Source organism: Anas platyrhynchos, chromosome 1, assembly GCF_047663525.1.
Source record: "Anas platyrhynchos isolate ZD024472 breed Pekin duck chromosome 1, IASCAAS_PekinDuck_T2T, whole genome shotgun sequence".
NCBI classification, from domain to species: domain Eukaryota; kingdom Metazoa; phylum Chordata; class Aves; order Anseriformes; family Anatidae; genus Anas; species Anas platyrhynchos.
In genome coordinates, this window is record NC_092587.1 from 109624960 (window position 1) to 109643554 (window position 18595).

Genomic DNA, 18595 nt, shown 5'->3' on the forward strand with positions numbered 1-18595 from the left:
ATTATTTTCTGTAAGGAGCTAATAACACACCCGTCAAAATTTTGAATCAACAATGCTAGCACATTGCCCACACAGTACGCATTCTGTGGGAGTTAAAAAAAAAAGAAACAAAGAAAAAAAAAATCCTGCACATTAAAACTGTCCTGCTGCTGATGCTCATAGACATTTGAAATGGCACAAATTTACCAGTCACGGTAAATCTTAGGTGAATCAGGAAGGATAGCAAATGAGAAAAGGAGAGATTTTGCTGCAGCCAGGAGCCTCTGCTCAAAGAAGGAAAAGGCACAGCTCCAAAGAAATAGCATAATAATTATGATGAAAAAAGATTTTGATGAAAAAGCTGAATCCTGCCAAGGATTATTTAGAGTTTAGTGTTTTAAGTTGGGACAATACTTAGCCTACTACAAAAATTCATATTCTCGGATAGACTATTGTCTCTAAACTGCAATGTGAGAGTCACCATCAAAACCCAAAGGATGAGTCTGATGACCCAACCCAAAGGTTTTTGCATCACCTGTCTGTGTACAAACCTTCTTCCACACTTTATATAAATGATTAGAAACCTCGCCAGCAGCCTTGGTATAAAGAAAAATAAACAAAGTGCTTCATTAAAAATGAAAAGAGAACCAGTCTGGAGAGCTGTGTGGGAGCAATTGTATTTACAGTCTCAATTAACCTGTCAGCAATTATTATGCAGAGTCAAGCCAATGTACACAGAGCACAGGACAGCACAGCCTTGGGCTAACATGAGCTGGTGACGTTACCTACCTTGGGGATCTTTGGACACCCACAGCATCCTCCTCCTGCAATGCCTGTTGGGTACCAGTGCTGGCTGGCTGAGAGCTGGGGCAAGGCCATCCCACCTCCCTCCAGGACACTCCGAGCCCCCTTGTTGTCCAGCACGGTCCCTGGCTGACAGTGTTGGGACTTGCATGATAGGAGCAGTGCCATCCAGCTGTTGTGAAGCATGGCCAAAAACCTCTTTGCCTTTGTGGTCCTCCTTAGTGTCTGCGAGACAAGGAGTGCTCCACACCCTACCCTTCTGCATCTTCAGGACAATTAGTAAGTGGTGAAATAAGGGAAACAAGACATTTGGACATCTTTTTTTTTGTTTTGTTTTGTTTTTGTTTTGTTTTTTGTTCCTGAGGCATGTTTCCCTGAACTTCTTTAAGGAATGTGAGCTTTATTTGGCTTTTGTTTGGAAGCAGAATGAGTTTCTGAGATGGCATCGTGCAGAACTTACTATTTTTTAACAGAGATAATGCAACTAATTTAGTCTCCTGTTCAGCACAATGTATGATAAGCAGTTAGGGATGTGAGGGCAAAAGAACTGATCATGTTCGAAAACACAAAGGATTTTTAACATCTCAACTCTTTTTGAGGCTATTACTCAACCATCTGCTGTTCCCTCTCCCTTGTGTCACACCTATTAAAAGCAGTACATCTAAGTCCAAATTTTATACATATATATATATATATATGCATACATGTATATAATCTTACCCCACTAGTTACAGTGGCAAGAACAGAAGATAACGTGTACTTAGAGTAATTATTGTCATCCAGATAATTATCACCAGTCTCAAATTCCTATCCAGTGTCTCAAAATGCAAGATGCACATTGTAAAACAATTAAAACAATCTTAGTAGCTCTGTTTAACTTTAATTTAAGTAGTCTTGACAGTGTGTTTTAGCCCAACTACAGAAAATACAAGCTGAGGAGAATGGACTTTCCCATGCCACTGTCAAATCAGCTTCCCATCATTATTTTACAAAAGATCTGGTTACCTTTTCTGTTCCTTCTTCCTTGAGACTAATAATGTCTAAATCAAAATCCTTTCGTAAGCCGTCAGTTTTGTTGAAGGTTATGCGCCCTGTCAGGCCATCCCACCGTGCCTGTGTAAATACAGAAAAACACCCTTCCATGTAATGATTAGTAAGAACTACTTGAAAACCATGACAAATATTGTATTTCAAATTAGTCACAGCATTCAATTGCTTATACATGGTTTTTAAAAAATGTGCTGCTTTGTTACTTTGATTAAAAATAGCTTTTTTTTTTTTTTTTCACCCAGTTTCTCTTCAATATATTTTATATTTTATAATCAGGCACAAGTTTGTGACAGTTTATATATATTGATTTGTATATGTATTGTATACTGTAGATAAAAAAAAAAAATCCACTGAAAAGAAAGAAAGAAGTACGTATTACTTGTGCCTGATGACAGAGCAGTTTTGCATTGCATAAGAGTTCACCAAGAAATTTACAAATGTTTGTCCAAACTTTGGGGCTGAATCTTGGAGTGAAGCAGTCTAAATCTACCAGCCTCTCTGAAATGATCCTGCTTACCTCAGCCCAGGATCTTTTAAGTTTTCCATGAGGAAGGGTTAATCAATAGCAATTGCTGCTGAATGGGATCCCTGAGAGGTCTTCCATGAAGGAAAGCTGGGAAACATCCAAAATCACCAAAGCTTTCTAAATACTTTAGTTATGCATTTCATAGTCTTGATGTTGCCTCTGCTACACAGAGAGTCCAGAAACCTAGATTTTTCCAGGAAGAGATAAATGAATGAAGGGCTTTTGTCATTCTTCTTTGGTTTCTTGGACAGTTTATGGTTAAATCTCCCCCATCAGCAGTGGACTCCTAACATCCTTGGACTGCTGAATTGTTTCACTAATTCCTACTCAGTTTGCATTACCAACGAAGAAGGCCCAAGTTCCCAAGTAAGCAAATGAGGCGTATCATTTCAAATAGGAATACTGCCACTGCCTGTGCTCACAGATGCTGATGGTATGAAGAGGATAGCTCTAAAAGCAGGCTTTCAGGAAAAATTCACAGAGTGCTAATAAACACTTTGTAGAGTAACATACACACAAGTTTTATGTATGGATTTGAATTATAGCATAGGAATTGCATATGACTAGTTCTGGTCCAGACAGCATTTTACTGTTCTGTCATAACAAAGTGAATTTATATATTCATATATTTTTATATATTTTTATCCTTGTTTTAGACATTGGCATCAGGAGTAAATTAAAGTGGTGGTCTTTGTACTTCAGCCTGTAAAGCTATGATGATTCCCTGTGCGGTGGAATGCTTCTTCAGTGTGGCAGGATCGATGTCCAGAACTAACTTCTGCAATTGAAGTTTTCTGTTATCTTATAGGCTTCCAAGCAAGCTCACTTTCTTTTAAGTGAGATCTATCTGTCTCTCACATAGTTCCCCTTTCTCCCCAGAGCTGATGCTTATCTACAAAGGAAAGAAAGTGATGGATTTCAAACTCAAGATTATTTTTATAATCTATTTTGGGGAACTCCTATGTTAGATTAAATTCCTCTAAGGTAAAAGAAAAGCTGATAATAAACGATGAGATAATTTCTTCATGTGTGTCAACTATATAAATCTTAAATCTAGAATTTTGTGTAAATAGGTAGGATTTCTAAATGTGGTTAAGTAATGTAAGAGTACAAAACCATGAGCGGAATGAACTTTGCATGAGACTTTCCACCTTAATGACATGGGAACATGAAAATCTCAGCTATAAACAGTGAGAAACTGTGGATTTTGTATGCTGTTATGATAAAGATAACAGGAGGGTAGACATAGGAATGCATTTTGTTATATAATATCTCTTCTCCACTCTTTATTACTCTGACACGGCCCTAATCTCCTATTCGTAAAGATGGAACATTTTAAAAAATATGGTCTTTAGCGATCAATTCCTCCTCGGAGGGCAATTTGCTTCTGTAAAATGCTCACACTTATTGATTACATATCAGATGCTCCGCTTCTCTGCTAACGTGATATGATCTTGAATAAAGGAATAAAGTAGCTAATACATTATGTTTGGAAATGGTATCAGAAGCCTAAATCTCAGTTCTATATGGTGAAATGTGACTTTTGAAAAAGGTGTTGGTGCTTTTGTACCCCCGTATAAAACAAATGGAATCAGAAGATGTTACAAGCTGCACAGATGTATGCTTAAATTTCAAGGTAGTAGGTAAGTGCATATAGCCTTTGTCTACCTTAAGTGCCGGTTAGGTCATTAAATAATGACACAAATGTTACTTAAATTATAAAGAGGAGTCAGCGAGTGTTTCTCAGAAGAGTTAATCCTCAATGTCAAAGGTGTTCTTCAGACCCTGTTTGTGAGACACAGGCCTCAAATAGCATTTAAATTCTATTCTTTTGAAATGTGTATTTGTTTTATTTATTTTAAGTAAAAGCAAAACTTCAGCATAATTTAGTTTCAGACTTTGAGACAGCTGTGGTGCCTCTATGTACAACATGTCCAGATAGATATGTGATGTTTCTTCTCTGACCAGAAAATCAAGTTTTCTCCAAGAGCTGCTGGGAAGGATGAGCTAAGAACTTGCAGTAGATTCTGGGTCTTCCGCAGTCTATAACAAAACTTCTCAGCTGTTAATATGGTTTACCTCCTATAGCACACTTGCCTGATATATGCAAAGGAACTGAAATGTATCATTGCTAGGAAAATATATTTGTATGCCACTTCTAGGTGCCTGTCAGGTAAATTGAAGATACGGGTGCCTATTAGTCATCATGTTCTGGCAAACAGAATGAGCAGCAGTTGCACAGTTCTCAGATGCAATTAATGACCAGAAATGAAGCAGAACTTTCTGAATAGTCAGAAACCACATGACTGTTGAACACAGCAATGAGAAGTCATACTTTTATATGCAAGATTTATAGCAATTTTAATGTTTCTAGTGTCACTCCGTGTTAAATGTTACAGGATATAATAAAAATTGAATCGGAACCTAATCATGTTATTCATCAAAAGAAATTGCTTTTTTGCACTCTGTCCTTGCTTTAATATTGGAGGAACTAAGGACACAATTTGATACTCTTACAGAGAGAATATATTTTGGTTTTGTTGGTATAATTTTGAGTATACCCTGCAGCTTAATTAAAAAATGTGATTTTCAGTAGCTTTCATTTGTAATATCTTTTTGCTTGTCTTTATCCCACTCTGTAAAGGTTGTAGGCTGCCTCTGACAATAGAACGGTGATGAGATGCTGCTCTCTCAGCAGTTTGGTTTGCAGAAGCAGAGTAGTACAATGTTTAGCTGAGACTCAAAATAAGACTTCTCTGTCTTCAATACTGTATTTTATCTGATAATTATAATTCTCATCTATGCTGAGATGTAAATATTTGATGACTTCTTCCCTCTTATTAAATAAAATGGAGAATTAATCCAATATATTAGTTTTGACTATCCATTGAGAAGCAAGTTGTAAAGGACCTTCAGCTATTCAGACACTTTCTTCCTAAACAGACACTTTCTTCCTAAACATTGAAAAGGCAGTAGATAGAAGAGATTACAGATAAATCTTCAGTCCTCTCTGAAGGCTGTCAGGTACCTGATATGGCAAAACTACACAAGGAAACCTAACTAAAACTGTGAAACTTTCTTTTTCTATTTATTTACTTTAAAAGATTAAGATTGCAGGTTAACTACAAAACAACATCTGGGTTAAGTGTACAAATCACAGTATTGGTTTCTATATAAATATACTGATAGAAAATTATAATAACTGTAAAATGAAGCTGACTCAGCTTCTAAGAGCAAACACTCCAGAAGCTTGCTATCTATTCACAGTACCATCATATGGTCTTTATATCAATTTCCCCTTCATCATCTTGAGTCAATGACTATATTAGCCTTAGTTTCAGCCAAGGCCAATCAACAGCTCAATCACAAAATCAATTATTTCAGCTACAGCCAAACTTGCTAAGGTAAAAGAACAGGTACATTTCAGGTTTTGCTGCTTTTGTCTCTAGCAGACCTCACAGATTTGCAGTAGCAAGATATAAATAGATGAGTAAATCATAATGCATAGTGTGTATAATGCATGGACTGAATAAATATCCAGCTTTATGATATAGCTATAATGGGACATTGACAATTTTTATAGCAGATACTGTATTGCAGTACTGCATACAATAAATATCAATCTTTCTCAGACAAATTGATTGCCTTTTTATTATACTTTTTTTTTTTTCTACTCAATAGATGTTTATCCAAATATTTTAGTTAACTATTTATCTGCCCATGGCATATTTACTCTTTCCAAGTCCAGTGTTGAAATAATAGCTACTGGTTAATTATGTTTCAGATTAGATAATTTTGATATTTTTCAAGGTCTTTTTAAAATGTTCAAAGCCTCCTGATAATACAAAAATGCAAAGGCTTGATATTGTTTTAACTTTTTAAACTATTATGTTAAATAATGTTTAATAATGTGCATCCACTTTTTCCTTTCTATTAATAATTTATTCCAATGACCTGTGAAATAAACAGTTTTTCTGAACCTGTTCTTTTGTAATTAACCAAGCAATCTCTTTTGAGTTTCAGACTCAAGTTCTAACCTTTTAATATGATTTAATTTCAAGTTTAAATACTCAAACTGTTCAGAGAATAAGATTCCCCCCATTTCAAAGATATGTCTCGAACTATTGTTAGAAAAAATTATCTGAGACACATGTAGGCACCCCATAAATGCAAATAAAACAGTGACTATATCACTTACAAAATATGTGTACATAATACATGTACAATAAATTGTAATTGTATTACAATAAATTGTAAATGATTATAAATTAAATTTTGGACTATGTAGACAAAGGAAGTTAATAAAACTTCTGAGTGAAAAGCTATTTTAGCACAGTATTACTGCAGAAAATTATCTGTTCTGTTTTTCAGCTCCAAAAAAACCTGTGTAATTCCAGGCTCAAAGTTGCCTTTGTGCAAAATATTCTGACACTTTGCATCTGCCACTGAAACTTGAATTATTGTTTAGGATGAAATTATATTAAATATACGATAAATAACATCTTATGTGAACATTATCTTTGGATAGAAATGAGGTGGTAAATGAGAGCCTTTTTCATTCAAAAGACTTAATTATTCATCCAGGCACATAAAAAGACTACTTTTTTATTTCTCAAGTATTATATTAATTCTCAGATAACTGACCTGAGAAATTCCCACAGTAGACAATGGACCATATTTAGGTATTAAGGTATTTATTATCCAAAACAGCCTCCATATATTCTCTCTCTCTCTCTCTCTCTCTCTCTCTCTCTCTCTTCTCTTGCTGTTCATGTGTAACAAGCTTTTTGAAACCTTATCTTAAAAGCATGCAATCAGAGTTTTTCTATGCATTTAATGGGAGCTTGGAACAGGAATTGATTAGTTGGACTCTTCAGTATCAAAGAAGTACATTCAGAAGCCAGAGTAAAGTCCAGTAAAAGATATGGATATTACCTTATCTACTCAGTTTTGTCAAGGACTGACCCTTGACCCTTGGTTGGTAGCTTTCCCAACCATCTTACAGGTAACCTACAAAGGCAAATAATTGAACTGCATTTTTATGCTGAATATATAGTCAAGAGTATTTGTATTTTTATCAATTTGGCATTGTTTGGTGTATATTAACTATTATAAGTTTCTAGGAAAAAAATAATATCTATTACTGATTTAATGTACATTTCTAAATAACTGCCGTTACAAAGAAGAAGATATTACACTATCATGTAATTGTTTAGAAAACAATGACAACTTACCAGGAATCATCTGGCCTGGAATTCAGGAAGAGAAGATATCTGTTTTCAACTCCACAAATTATGTTTGCCCATTTACCTTTGCACAGTGGCAGAGACGTGCTAGCAGTTTAGTCTTTTTGGACCTATACATACTCCAGAATAACTGTGTAAGATGTTTGGGCTAAAATTAGGAAATTCTTCTCTACCAAAATGGGGCTCTTGAAAGCAAATCAGTTCTGTGTTGAAGAGACATAGAACTTTATATTATATTATAATTTCCTTTAACCACCATCGCACTAGAACATTTTACCTCAGATAAACATTATCAAAGTATAGTGAATGAAGGTGAAGCAACCTCTGTATGTAGTGACGCCATGCTGTTTCAGGTACAGCATCCTTCAGCTTTTAACAACAGGTGGCAGATGAGTACATACAGGGATCTCAAAGACATATCAAGATTACTGGAGTGATAGACCTGTTGTGCTTGGTCAGTATTACCTGTTTATAAAAAAAAAGTAAACAACTGCTTTAGCTATGAACTGCTAATCCAAAATGTCTGATGAGGACTATTGTGCTAACTGCCATCCAAATGCAGAGGTGGATGATGGTGTTTCCTCCAATGGCTCTTAGACTTATTAACAGAGTGGATTCTGATCGTTACAGAATCGTTGTTGATGACTAATGCACATATACATAGGATATGAATTGTGTTGCTTGATGGCAAGAGGTGAGGTGGTGAGTGAGCTCCTTTTTTCATGCTTTTTCCCTACTTTAAACTTACGCTTCTGGACTACAAAATCAGCTATCTGAAAAAATTGTAAAACAGTAGGTTTAAGTACATCTAAATTGTGGCCATGTGCTGACAATACTACAGCTCACTTTTCTACAACTAAATCTTCCAACTCAGTAAATAACATAGCCAAAATGTCCTAATCAAAATGCTAATGACAAGGAAAATATTCCTTTAATTCTCTTGTTGTTTCTTTCCTTTTGGAGGAGAAAGCTTCTGCTTTATTAGAATTGCAGAGACAGTTGATAGATTTAAGAGATTGTGCTATTGCTGCTAGTTACAGTGGAAATCATAATAAATGTGCTCTGAGCTACACATCAACTTATCAGCTCTTACAATTAATCCTCTTATTAAAAGAGATTCTCAAGGATTAAGGAATATAGTGAGTTAGTGTATGACTTTTCCATTATCCCAGTCCAAATCCAGCATAACAGATGTAATAAAAGGAGTTTCAGCATTCACCATTACAGGGCTTTATCTGCCCCACTAAAAATCATGATGTTTCATAGTCTCTTTCCTCCAAGACTGATCCTGTCCTGGGCTTCTAATAAATGGCACTGATGAAAAGGAGGAGGTGTAGGGAGGCTTGTTTTTAGGAAGGAGTTTAGGCAGCTATTATAAGACATTCCTGTCTTGAAACAGGAAATATAAATATTGGGTGAATAGAGAAGGGGGATTTCTTAGGGAAGAAAGGCTTTTCTGTGAACTGCTCAAGAGTGCTTGTTTCCAGAGCAGTGGTTGAGCTTAATAACTTTCAGGTAATCACAATAAAGGCTTTTGGTGTTACAAATTTGATAAATAAACCCTGAATACTTGAGGATGACAGTTCAGGTGGATTCATTTCAGAGCATATGTTTGAAACGCCTTTAAGGTCCTTTAAAGCTTACACTTACTAAATTGCTTTATAATAGCAGAGGTGAGGGAATGGTGTTGAAGGATCAGAAGGAAAAGTTAAACCTTGTCATGTATTCTTCCTAGTGTATTTTATGCTACACAAATACGACTGCTACTGAAGTGGCTGGGTGGGTTATGAACTTGGAAAACAGCTTCATACTATTTTACTGTTAATGGGGAATGGGACTGCATTGTAATAGATACTGTTTGTATAAGCAAGACAGTATAGAGACATCATGTTCCACATAGCTAACAGACTAAATACATTAACTAGACAAGAGCTGTCATCTATCTTTAACAGAGTAGAATTGCAGCATTTCCAGCTACAGGGCTTCTTCGCCTAGATTTCAGGCCCTGTCGCTTTTGTTTTGAATGAGGTGATAGCTACAAGTGCAGATAGTGAACAGCCTGATCATGGCAGCCTACAAAGTGGTGACCTGCTTTGCCCTCTCAGGTAACTGAGGCACAGTTTTGGAGCTGGCCAGAAAAGACTTGCTCATGGTTGCAGAGGCCACAGCAGAGCTAGGAAATAGTGTTCCCACCCAGCATCTTGTGTGGGAAGCATCCTCCCTGCCTGCACTGTTGTCCTATTACAGTGACATTGATCCACTGGACTACAGAGATGACAAGGAACCCATGGGGACTTCATGTGGTACAAAGTTCTGTGTCATTTCCACCTGGGATAACAGTACACGAGTGCTGGCAAATATGTGAATGAGTGAGTGGGAGGCTGCGTGGTTGAGGGACAGATCATTTTAATGAGTACACTGCTTCGAAATCTAAACCATCTGCATTTAACAGTTTTCTTGTAAAGTCGTTGGAGGAAAGACTGTGCATAGTGAATTGCTCAATGGTGGCATGGTTAGGGTTTCTGGGAGCTTTTCCAATACAAATAATTATAATCAAGTTTAGGCCATGCACTAACACTTAAATGGAAATATCAGTGTGGAATAAATGAAGTGCATTTTTAGTAGGCTAGAACATATAAAATATGTTCTGAAAAAAATGATTTTGTGTAGCAAATATAAAAATACACTCCATATATTCAAATAAAAACACTTTGTATGAATTCTTTCTCACTGTTTTTAAACAAATCTACTTTCTACATAATATTTGACAAAGTAAAAATTGAATGGAAGAGAATATACATAATCTTTTTGTCAGATTTCTTGTTTTCATTTTAAACATTTCAGTATCAGAGCCTTGCCAATAATTTTCGTTTATTCAATATGTATTTATTCTTACCATGCAAGTTGTAGGACCGTTATTTTGCTATTTATGTGTGCACAGATCACTGCATAAATTTTAAACTTGAAATTTGATTTCAGAATATGAATCTCTGTTGGCATTAATCTCAGCCATACATTATCTTCATGGAAAGCTGACCTTTATTTTCTCATAAATCATCATGGGATGAAAGTCTAGCAGTTGTTTTGTTTGCTCTTTCAATTAAGAGTTTCCAGTTCAAAGCAATAGGCTTATATCAGAAATGCATACCTTAATTTATGGGCGAGAAGTTTTTAAAAAGTGAACAAAAGAAAAATATTTATTTTAATGAGAGTGGATCAAATCCTAACACCAAATTATCTGGTGTCCTGCTAAACTAAGCAACTGCTTTTTTTTGGATTAACTAAATATTGGAGTATCAGAGCCCAGAGAAAACTGCCACCCATATGTTACAGATGATATATTTTATCTTAACACTGAAACCCAATGAAAAGGATGTAACAGAACAGATATTATTTTATGTTTTGGAATTTAAATATTCTTGTATTTCCTAAGTCATGTGAATAGAGATTTCTGTGCATCAGAAAGGTCAGGTGACTGACACACAGAACTTTCTTCAGGCAGTAGGGGAGATGTTGGGTTCTTGGGTCTCCTAACACCCACAGTCTTGTGGTGCCTGACTATAGATTTTTATAATCATGAAAATGCTCCAACATGTTGATTTTAATAACAACAAATGAGCATTTAAAAAAAAAAAAAAAAAGCAAAAAAAAAAAGCAAAGCAGTATTTTCTTCTATTGTACAAGGTTTTGTGTTTCTTTGTTTGGAGACTCTGAGAATTTTAGCCAAAAATAATGATGAATATCTCCCCAAAGGGATTACTTTCCTTTCTGTCTTATTTTAAAGTCATGGTATTTCTGTAATGAAAAATCTTCAATATCTTTTTCCAGTGATTTTCAACATTCATTTTAGATTTAGTTAGTTATTATCAAGAAATCCCTGAAAATTACACCCTGTGATTTGATACCAGTTCATCAAGACTCTGACTGTTCCTGTCCTCTCAAAATGCTGGTCAGCTCATGAGACTTGGGCAAAATCAATCTGCATGTGGTGATGCAGATTCACTCAGTTTTGGCTTCAGTTCCCTCTATAGGAGCTTCCAAGAAAATATAGTAGTCCTGAGGATGTTTCCTTCCTCCTTACCAAGAGGAAAACAAAACAACAAGATATCATCCATACTGGCGGATCAGAATGAGTGCACAGTTGCCTCATAGTGCACAGTTGACATCCATCTATAGTGCTGGGTAAACATTGAAGAGTCCAGAGATCTCAAGGAGATAAACTTTCAAACATCTATGTGCTGACAAAAAAAAAAAAAAACAAAAAACACAATATCTCAGACCTGCAAAACTGCACTAAAAATGTGAGAAAACAGACTTACTGATGCTTCTTTTTGGTCATAGATCGGTCTGGTGTAGAATAAGCATGTATATAACAGATACCTTGGAACAGAAGGAGGTGGGGTTTTTTTGTTTGTTTGTTTGTTTGTTTGTTTGTTTGTACAATCTCAGCAAAGGTGAGATAGATACGCAGCTGATTTTGTAGAGAAGTATGGGCCAGTGGCTAACGTTCTGAAACACTTTCACTCATAAGAATTCTTACAAACAAGTTTAGCCAGAGGCTTGCAAGATATGTAGTCGTCATAGTCCTCGTATGACCAAGTCCTCCTATCTTTTTGCTTTCCATGGACATTACATGAAGAATTGGTTTAGCTCAAGAATCCTCTTTTACTTGTGGTGCAGGACTCAGCTGCTCCACAGCTCTTTTTGTGGTGGCTGGAAAATATGATGCCTGCTTGTTATCAGCTTCCTAACTATGCTGATGGAAAGGCCTCTCTGCAGACCAAGGCCAACATTTGTTTAAATGCCTTGAGTTTTGATTACAGGAGTGATATTATTCTACATATAAGTACTTTTTTTTTTTTTTTTTTTTTTAAGGAAGAAGCAGAAAATTAAAATATTTACAGCCAATGTAACCAGAATGCAGAGTACCACACTCTGAATTATTGCCATGGTTTCAAAAAACAGGCAAAATTATAACCTAAGTAGGTAAAGATGGTCTTGTTGGATAGCTTCATTTCTTGATGCTGAACCAGTTATTGTCCTCTTGTACAGGGAAGAACTGGACACATTACTATTATTTATTAATTTTACTCTTGAAGCAGAGTGTCATCCACAGACAATCTCATAATGCTAGATACTTCAAAAACTATACAATGTGTTCAACACTTACAGTATCTTTTCTCTGTAAAAATAACTTAAATTAAGCCCTCATTATAGGTTTTTAAGAAGGAAAAGTGATGCAAGCTTCTTCAGGGACTTAGGACTTAATGTTACTAATCCTTGTCTTTGCTGCAGATCAGAGACCGTCTATGAGAAATACCATATATTACCTGAAGAAATAAGAATCATCTAGAAGAAAAACTTATAAATTCTAAGGAAAAAGTTTCTTGAGCTTAAAACCATTTGAGTTGTCTTGGTTTTCCAATCTAGTTGGGACATCTTTGCTCTGAAAAATTACTATAAATAAGTTTATCCATAGACTTGAAAATTATACCATCATGGTAGTCCTTCTATGACTAAGTCTAACTATCTTGTTTCTTTCTGTGATCATTCTGCTAGCCTACATAATGAATTCATTGAGCTCAGAGGATTGTCAAGAATCGTGTTTTTACAACGTGTTATTGATGGTGGTGGTGTTTTTAATAATGTAAAACCAGCAAAAGAAGCCTGCTCTTAATTATTTTATTTATAACATAGATGGATTTCTCTCACTCCTGGTATCTACTAACCAGACGTGCTTGAAACATATCTTGTCAACAACATAACATAAGCTCAAGTGTAGATTTAAATGCTTCAGATTTCTTTTAATCTTTGAGATTTGTGTGTGTGATTCTGTTTGAAGGGATTTAATAAAGTCACTCAAGATAAAGTCTTCATCTCTATGTTCTGAAATACTTCTCAATACAGTTGTTCTTGTAATTGTTACTGGATTTGAGTGAAGGGAATGCACGTTAGTTTACATGATAACTGAATAAAAATCAATTGGCAGTTGTTATTCTGGAGCTTATCTCATGATTTAAAGGGGAACTGATCATTTAATTATGAACACCTGTTTCATGTTTACACACATGGTCGCTTAGGAAAGGTGGAATCATGCTTGCTCGGTTTCTTCCCTCCATGAAAAGAGAATAACCTCATTTTTCTTTCTGGGCTTGCAAAAGATGGTACTCTGTGCAAACACTTCCACAAGGGCTAAAATATTAAAATATCATACATATATATCAATGACAGTAGGTCACTGAGGGAGACAAGCTTCTGACAAGGATTTATTTTTCATTAAATAGATCTTCATGAGCTATTGTAGAACAGTCTTGATCCCAGACAGTGTATTTTATGTATAACAGCCTCCTTCATGGGAACTAGCTGATGACCTCTCTGACCTCAAAGCCATCCTCAGGGCTGGGTGACTTTGGGCAGGCTTACTTTTCCATGCAATTTTCCAAATTTTTCCTACAATCATCATTAGCTCATAGAGCTACCTTTAAAGAGTAGAAGAATACTCTTTTTGTCACTGTAATTGATTATCCTGTAGTTTCAAACATTTTTTTCTAGTGCTTGTCTCTTGTAGTCCTACTAGTAGCACTGCAAGTCTTGGTCATTAGGGAAAACAGGCAGTGGTTCTGATACTACTCTTGCCTGGTATACTTGCCTGAAGTCTTAAGGCTAAGAGAAGACTATTATCACATTAAATTATCAGATTTTTTAATTTTATGTACTCTGAAAATTCAGAAATGGACTCCAATGGGCATACATTCCAACCAACACCAATCAGAAGAAGATATTTTGCCCTAGGATATCCACTTTCCTACTGCTTTCTGGAAGAAGATAACTTGTGTACCTGAAGACTGGGTATGACTTGTGTTTTGATTACCCAATAGGACAGTAACAACATAAAAAATTTAATTTGTCATCTGGGCAGTGAAGAGAGAAGCATCTTATCAGCTCATATAAGGCAGATTCTTTCCACCTTATTTTCTGCTTGTGTCCTCTCTGTTACCATCAGCCTAGCATTTCATAGCATGGGATCATAAAGCAAATGGGATGACTGCAGTGCTTATCACCACCAAGTCATAATGAAACAAACAAAAAAAAAACCAAAAACAAATCACACTAGGGAGCCATTGAAGTTCTTGCTAAGCTCTCACTCCTGAGCTACTCCTTGCATGCAACTTCGTTGTCTGAATATTATTTACTGGGACTGTGGCATTGAACATTTTAGGCCAGTCTGCAAAATGGCTTAAACTATTGTCAGTGCCACATAACTTGTATTTATGTGGGCCCAAACCACCCTTCCACCTGCATGATGTTTTTCTCCATGCCTACTCACTTGATTCCTAATTTATATAGTTCATCCCTCCTTGTTGAGCAAACCATATCCTGACATGAACTAGGAACATATAATTGCATTTGCTATTTAGTTTTCAACACCTGTTATAGCCTTTAAGGGAAATGTAATATTGTCTTATTAAACCTTATCATGTAATTTTAATAACCATCTTCTGGGCTAGAACAGAAACAGGAAGATAAGACCCTTCGAGTGTTTAAATCAGTGTTTTACTGACCATGAAAGACACTATCTTCACAACAATCACTAATTAGCTTACACATCTCACTCCATGCAAGAGAAGCCAGCTGTACATGATAAATGTGAACTGTATAACTGTTTAACATTAAGCTTTGAATTGCATCTACTGAGATACGTCCAGTGTTTTTGGTCAAAGTACTTCTGGCTTAGGATTCAGGACCTTTGCACTATATTTTCAACATCACCCAAAATAGGTATGACACCACTGTAGAAATATACAGGTGCATTCACTGTTTACAAAGTCTTTTGCTGATTTTCAATTTGATTGTAAATTTATTTTTTTTTTAATGTATCAGAAATTGTATGAATAACACTGCTAACTCATTTAGCTTGTGATTTAGTAAAAGAACAAAGGTTGCTGCTTAGATCAAATCATAGAGGAGGGAGGAAGGGAAAGAGAAGTGAGATCTTTGAGATCTCTGAGATCTTTTTCTCATCTTCTGCTCTTGCTTACAGTCATCTGCATATGGCATGGCTGAGATCAGTGTGAGAGAATGAGGTTTACCGGTGCTGTCTCCTGTGACTGTTCCCTCGATCTGTGTCACAGGCTGGGAAGTATTTCAGTTTCCTTAATTCTTAAGTCAGATGTCTGAGCACTGGGGTGACACTTTTTTTTCCTTTTTTTTTTTTTTTTTTTGTACTTTCAAGAAGGGAAGCTTACAAGTAAAACTTAAAATCCATAAAACTGTGTGTGGAGAGTGCTGTGTCAGTAGGTTTCACTGCTTTCTGTGTAGGTGAATCCCTACATTGTAGCCTGCCTATGGCAATTCTAAAATGCTTTCTTGGTTTTGGAGAAAATTACAGCAGTTCTTCTACATATTCTGTAACTGCCACATGTCCCACCTTTCAGATCATTCCAAAAATATTCCTGGACTCGGTCATATGTCCTGACATATTACCTTGTGCCAACAGGACCTGTTCTACCTACCCACATGGTAATGAACTTGGCTTTGACAGGAATCCCATTGTCATGGACAAAAACTAAGGTGAAAGATTAAAAATAGATCTAGGAAACTTCACGTAATTTCTCATTTTCATTTCTACACTGTGCTCTAAAGGAAAAGTTTGCATTTAAGACTCACAATAAAGACTGGATATTGTGTTATTGGGTGTACTGCTCAAACAATCTGCAAAACAGCCAGGCTTAAGTGATGAACCAACTCACTTTTCTTTCACTTTCTAGAATGCTTGTTGTTAGTTTTAGAAGTTAGACATCCATAATAAACATTAACCAAGCAAAATCCATGTGAACTCTTATGTCGTATTAGTCTGAGATTTTATCATCCTATGGTTTAGTAACTTTTTTTTTTTTTTTTTTTGAAAGACCAGGTAGAATTGCCACTAAAATTCAGGTCACAACCTTGTGTCTGTAAGTCAACATTTCTCTGCTAGGAAGGTCAAGAAGAATTGAGTTTCTGGATGCCAGAAATCAGAGGACAGCATATGACAAAGGCACAGGAGCAATAACACAAGCCAGTGTGGTTAAAGAACAGAGGAAGGATTATGCTGTCCATAAGCAGATGGTCTACACTTGCCTCTTTTATCAGATTCATGAATCTGGGTCCAAAACGCCACGGCTTGTGTCTGTGACACTGCAGGGAGCTGACAGTCATTTGGGAGGCACGCTGGGAGGCCACTGCTACCATGTAAACAGCGTCATACATCAGAGCTGCTTCAGTCTGTGTGAAGAGAAAAAAAAATAAAAACACAAACAAACAAACAAACAAAAACCCATACACAACAGAAAGTGTTTATTTAAAGTTCATCTTTGTGTCCAGTCCCTGCTTTTCTCTACTGACAACCATTCTCCTGAGCTGCTAGTATGGAAGAGGTCTCTGTTTCCTTGTTTCCTTCCTGGGCGCTCCATGGAAATCTGAGCTATAAGAAAACATAGTGATTTTTTTGTTTGTTTTGGTTTTTTTTTGGTTGGCTGTTTGGTTTTTGCTTTTGCAGCTCATTTGTGAGTATTTCCAGATGTACACAGGGAGGAAAACACAGGAAGGAGCTTGCAGGTAGCTGTGTGTCATGGAGAGCAGTTTTAACAAGCCTAAGGTGATACATAGCCCAGGTCCCAGCTTTCCAGGAAAATCAGTCCCACCAAGCATCCCAAAGGTATCTATCATTTCTAAGTGTGTACTGCCCTCAGGGATCCCAGCTTTTGGCACAAATGGGTGAAATGTCTCTACTGAGCTTTGGCCATAGCAATTCCCCTGCCACACCTGGCATGCCACCTTAGAGGGAAGTGACTTGTCATTTTGATGTGCCTTGGTAATAAAGTTGAACTTCTACATCTAACTTATAGTTGTCTAAGACAGGGCAGATGAAAATACTCCTAAGATACCAAAATATTACTACAGTAACCAGATGCTTGTTACATTTAGTTTTGTTTTGTTTTGAGAATGGTTTTAGTGGTTTAAAATAATGCCCAGTAAGCCTCAGTCTAATATCACTCACCTTATCAGCCTTTGTCACTGGGAAGTTTTAGAAAAATCTCACCTTCACCTGCATTGCATTTCAGTGCTCTGGTGTGTGAGGTGGGAATGTCTGTGTTTCACTTAATGCACAGGGATTGTAAAAAAGAAGTGCTTACATTTCTTGAAAAGCTAATGAATAATTAAGGAAGGATCTTAAAAAAAGGCAGTAACTGGAGATGAGAAAAACTGGCCTCATTTATATGAACTGCAAAGCTCATCCATTTTTATTCCTTTCCCGTGCAATTCCCATGGGAAATTAATAGATTTGATTCTTTGTCTGTTTCATTTACCTAAGTACATTACGACAGCATCAGTCTTATCAGCATTGGAAGATTTTGCTGGCAATCAAATGTGATCTGAATTTATCAACTAATCTTAATGTACTGCAGATGAGGAATCACTCTTGAAACACCCATCAGAATCTGCCTGGAACAATGCTCCCACAACCCACGCTAATTGAAAATCTTATAAATGACGAGGCAAGAAGGAAGAGACAGCAACAACTGTTCTCAGCGTCAAGAATCTTTAAACAGATATTTGTTGCAAACAGACCCAGTGACTAAAGGCCTGATCCAAAATCCCTCCATGTCAGTGGGAAGTTTTTGATTAATGCCAGTGGACTTGCGATCATTTTCTTTTTGTTTGATGGGAGAGTTGTCCATTCAGGATTGAATATTACATGAGTGATGGTCTGTGTCCAAGTCCTAGGGGTCAGATTTGAGTGGATCTGGAGATGCTTGCTGAAAATGTTTCCATGCATACCTCACTTTGCATTACCACCTGGGACCACCATTGCTTTTACTTGATGACATGGTGCATCCTGCATGGTTGGTATGTTGGGCAGCACTGCCAGGGCTGGCAGTTGGAATCTCATGCAACTTGTTAGTTATCCATCCTGCCATGCAGCAACTGAGAGGTTAGGTTATATTAC

At 36.4% G+C, this 18595-nt stretch overlaps 1 protein-coding gene across 4 annotated transcripts in view; it reads right to left on the reverse strand.

Annotated features, from left to right (window-relative positions):
• The window catches only part of GRIK1 (glutamate ionotropic receptor kainate type subunit 1), a 167123-nt gene that overhangs the window by 35864 nt on the left and 112664 nt on the right, over window positions 1-18595 (reverse strand). For 2 of the 4 annotated variants that reach the window (XM_027449230.3, XM_027449231.3), the window contains exons 7-9: window positions 16726-16869; window positions 1789-1896; window positions 531-575 (exon numbers count right to left, since the gene is read on the reverse strand). In XM_027449230.3, the coding sequence (XP_027305031.1) occupies window positions 531-575; window positions 1789-1896; window positions 16726-16869 (297 nt within the window). The remainder of the gene's footprint in view (window positions 1-530; window positions 576-1788; window positions 1897-16725; window positions 16870-18595) is intronic. The other 2 variants (XM_027449232.3, XM_072026255.1) reach the window with 1 other exon arrangement.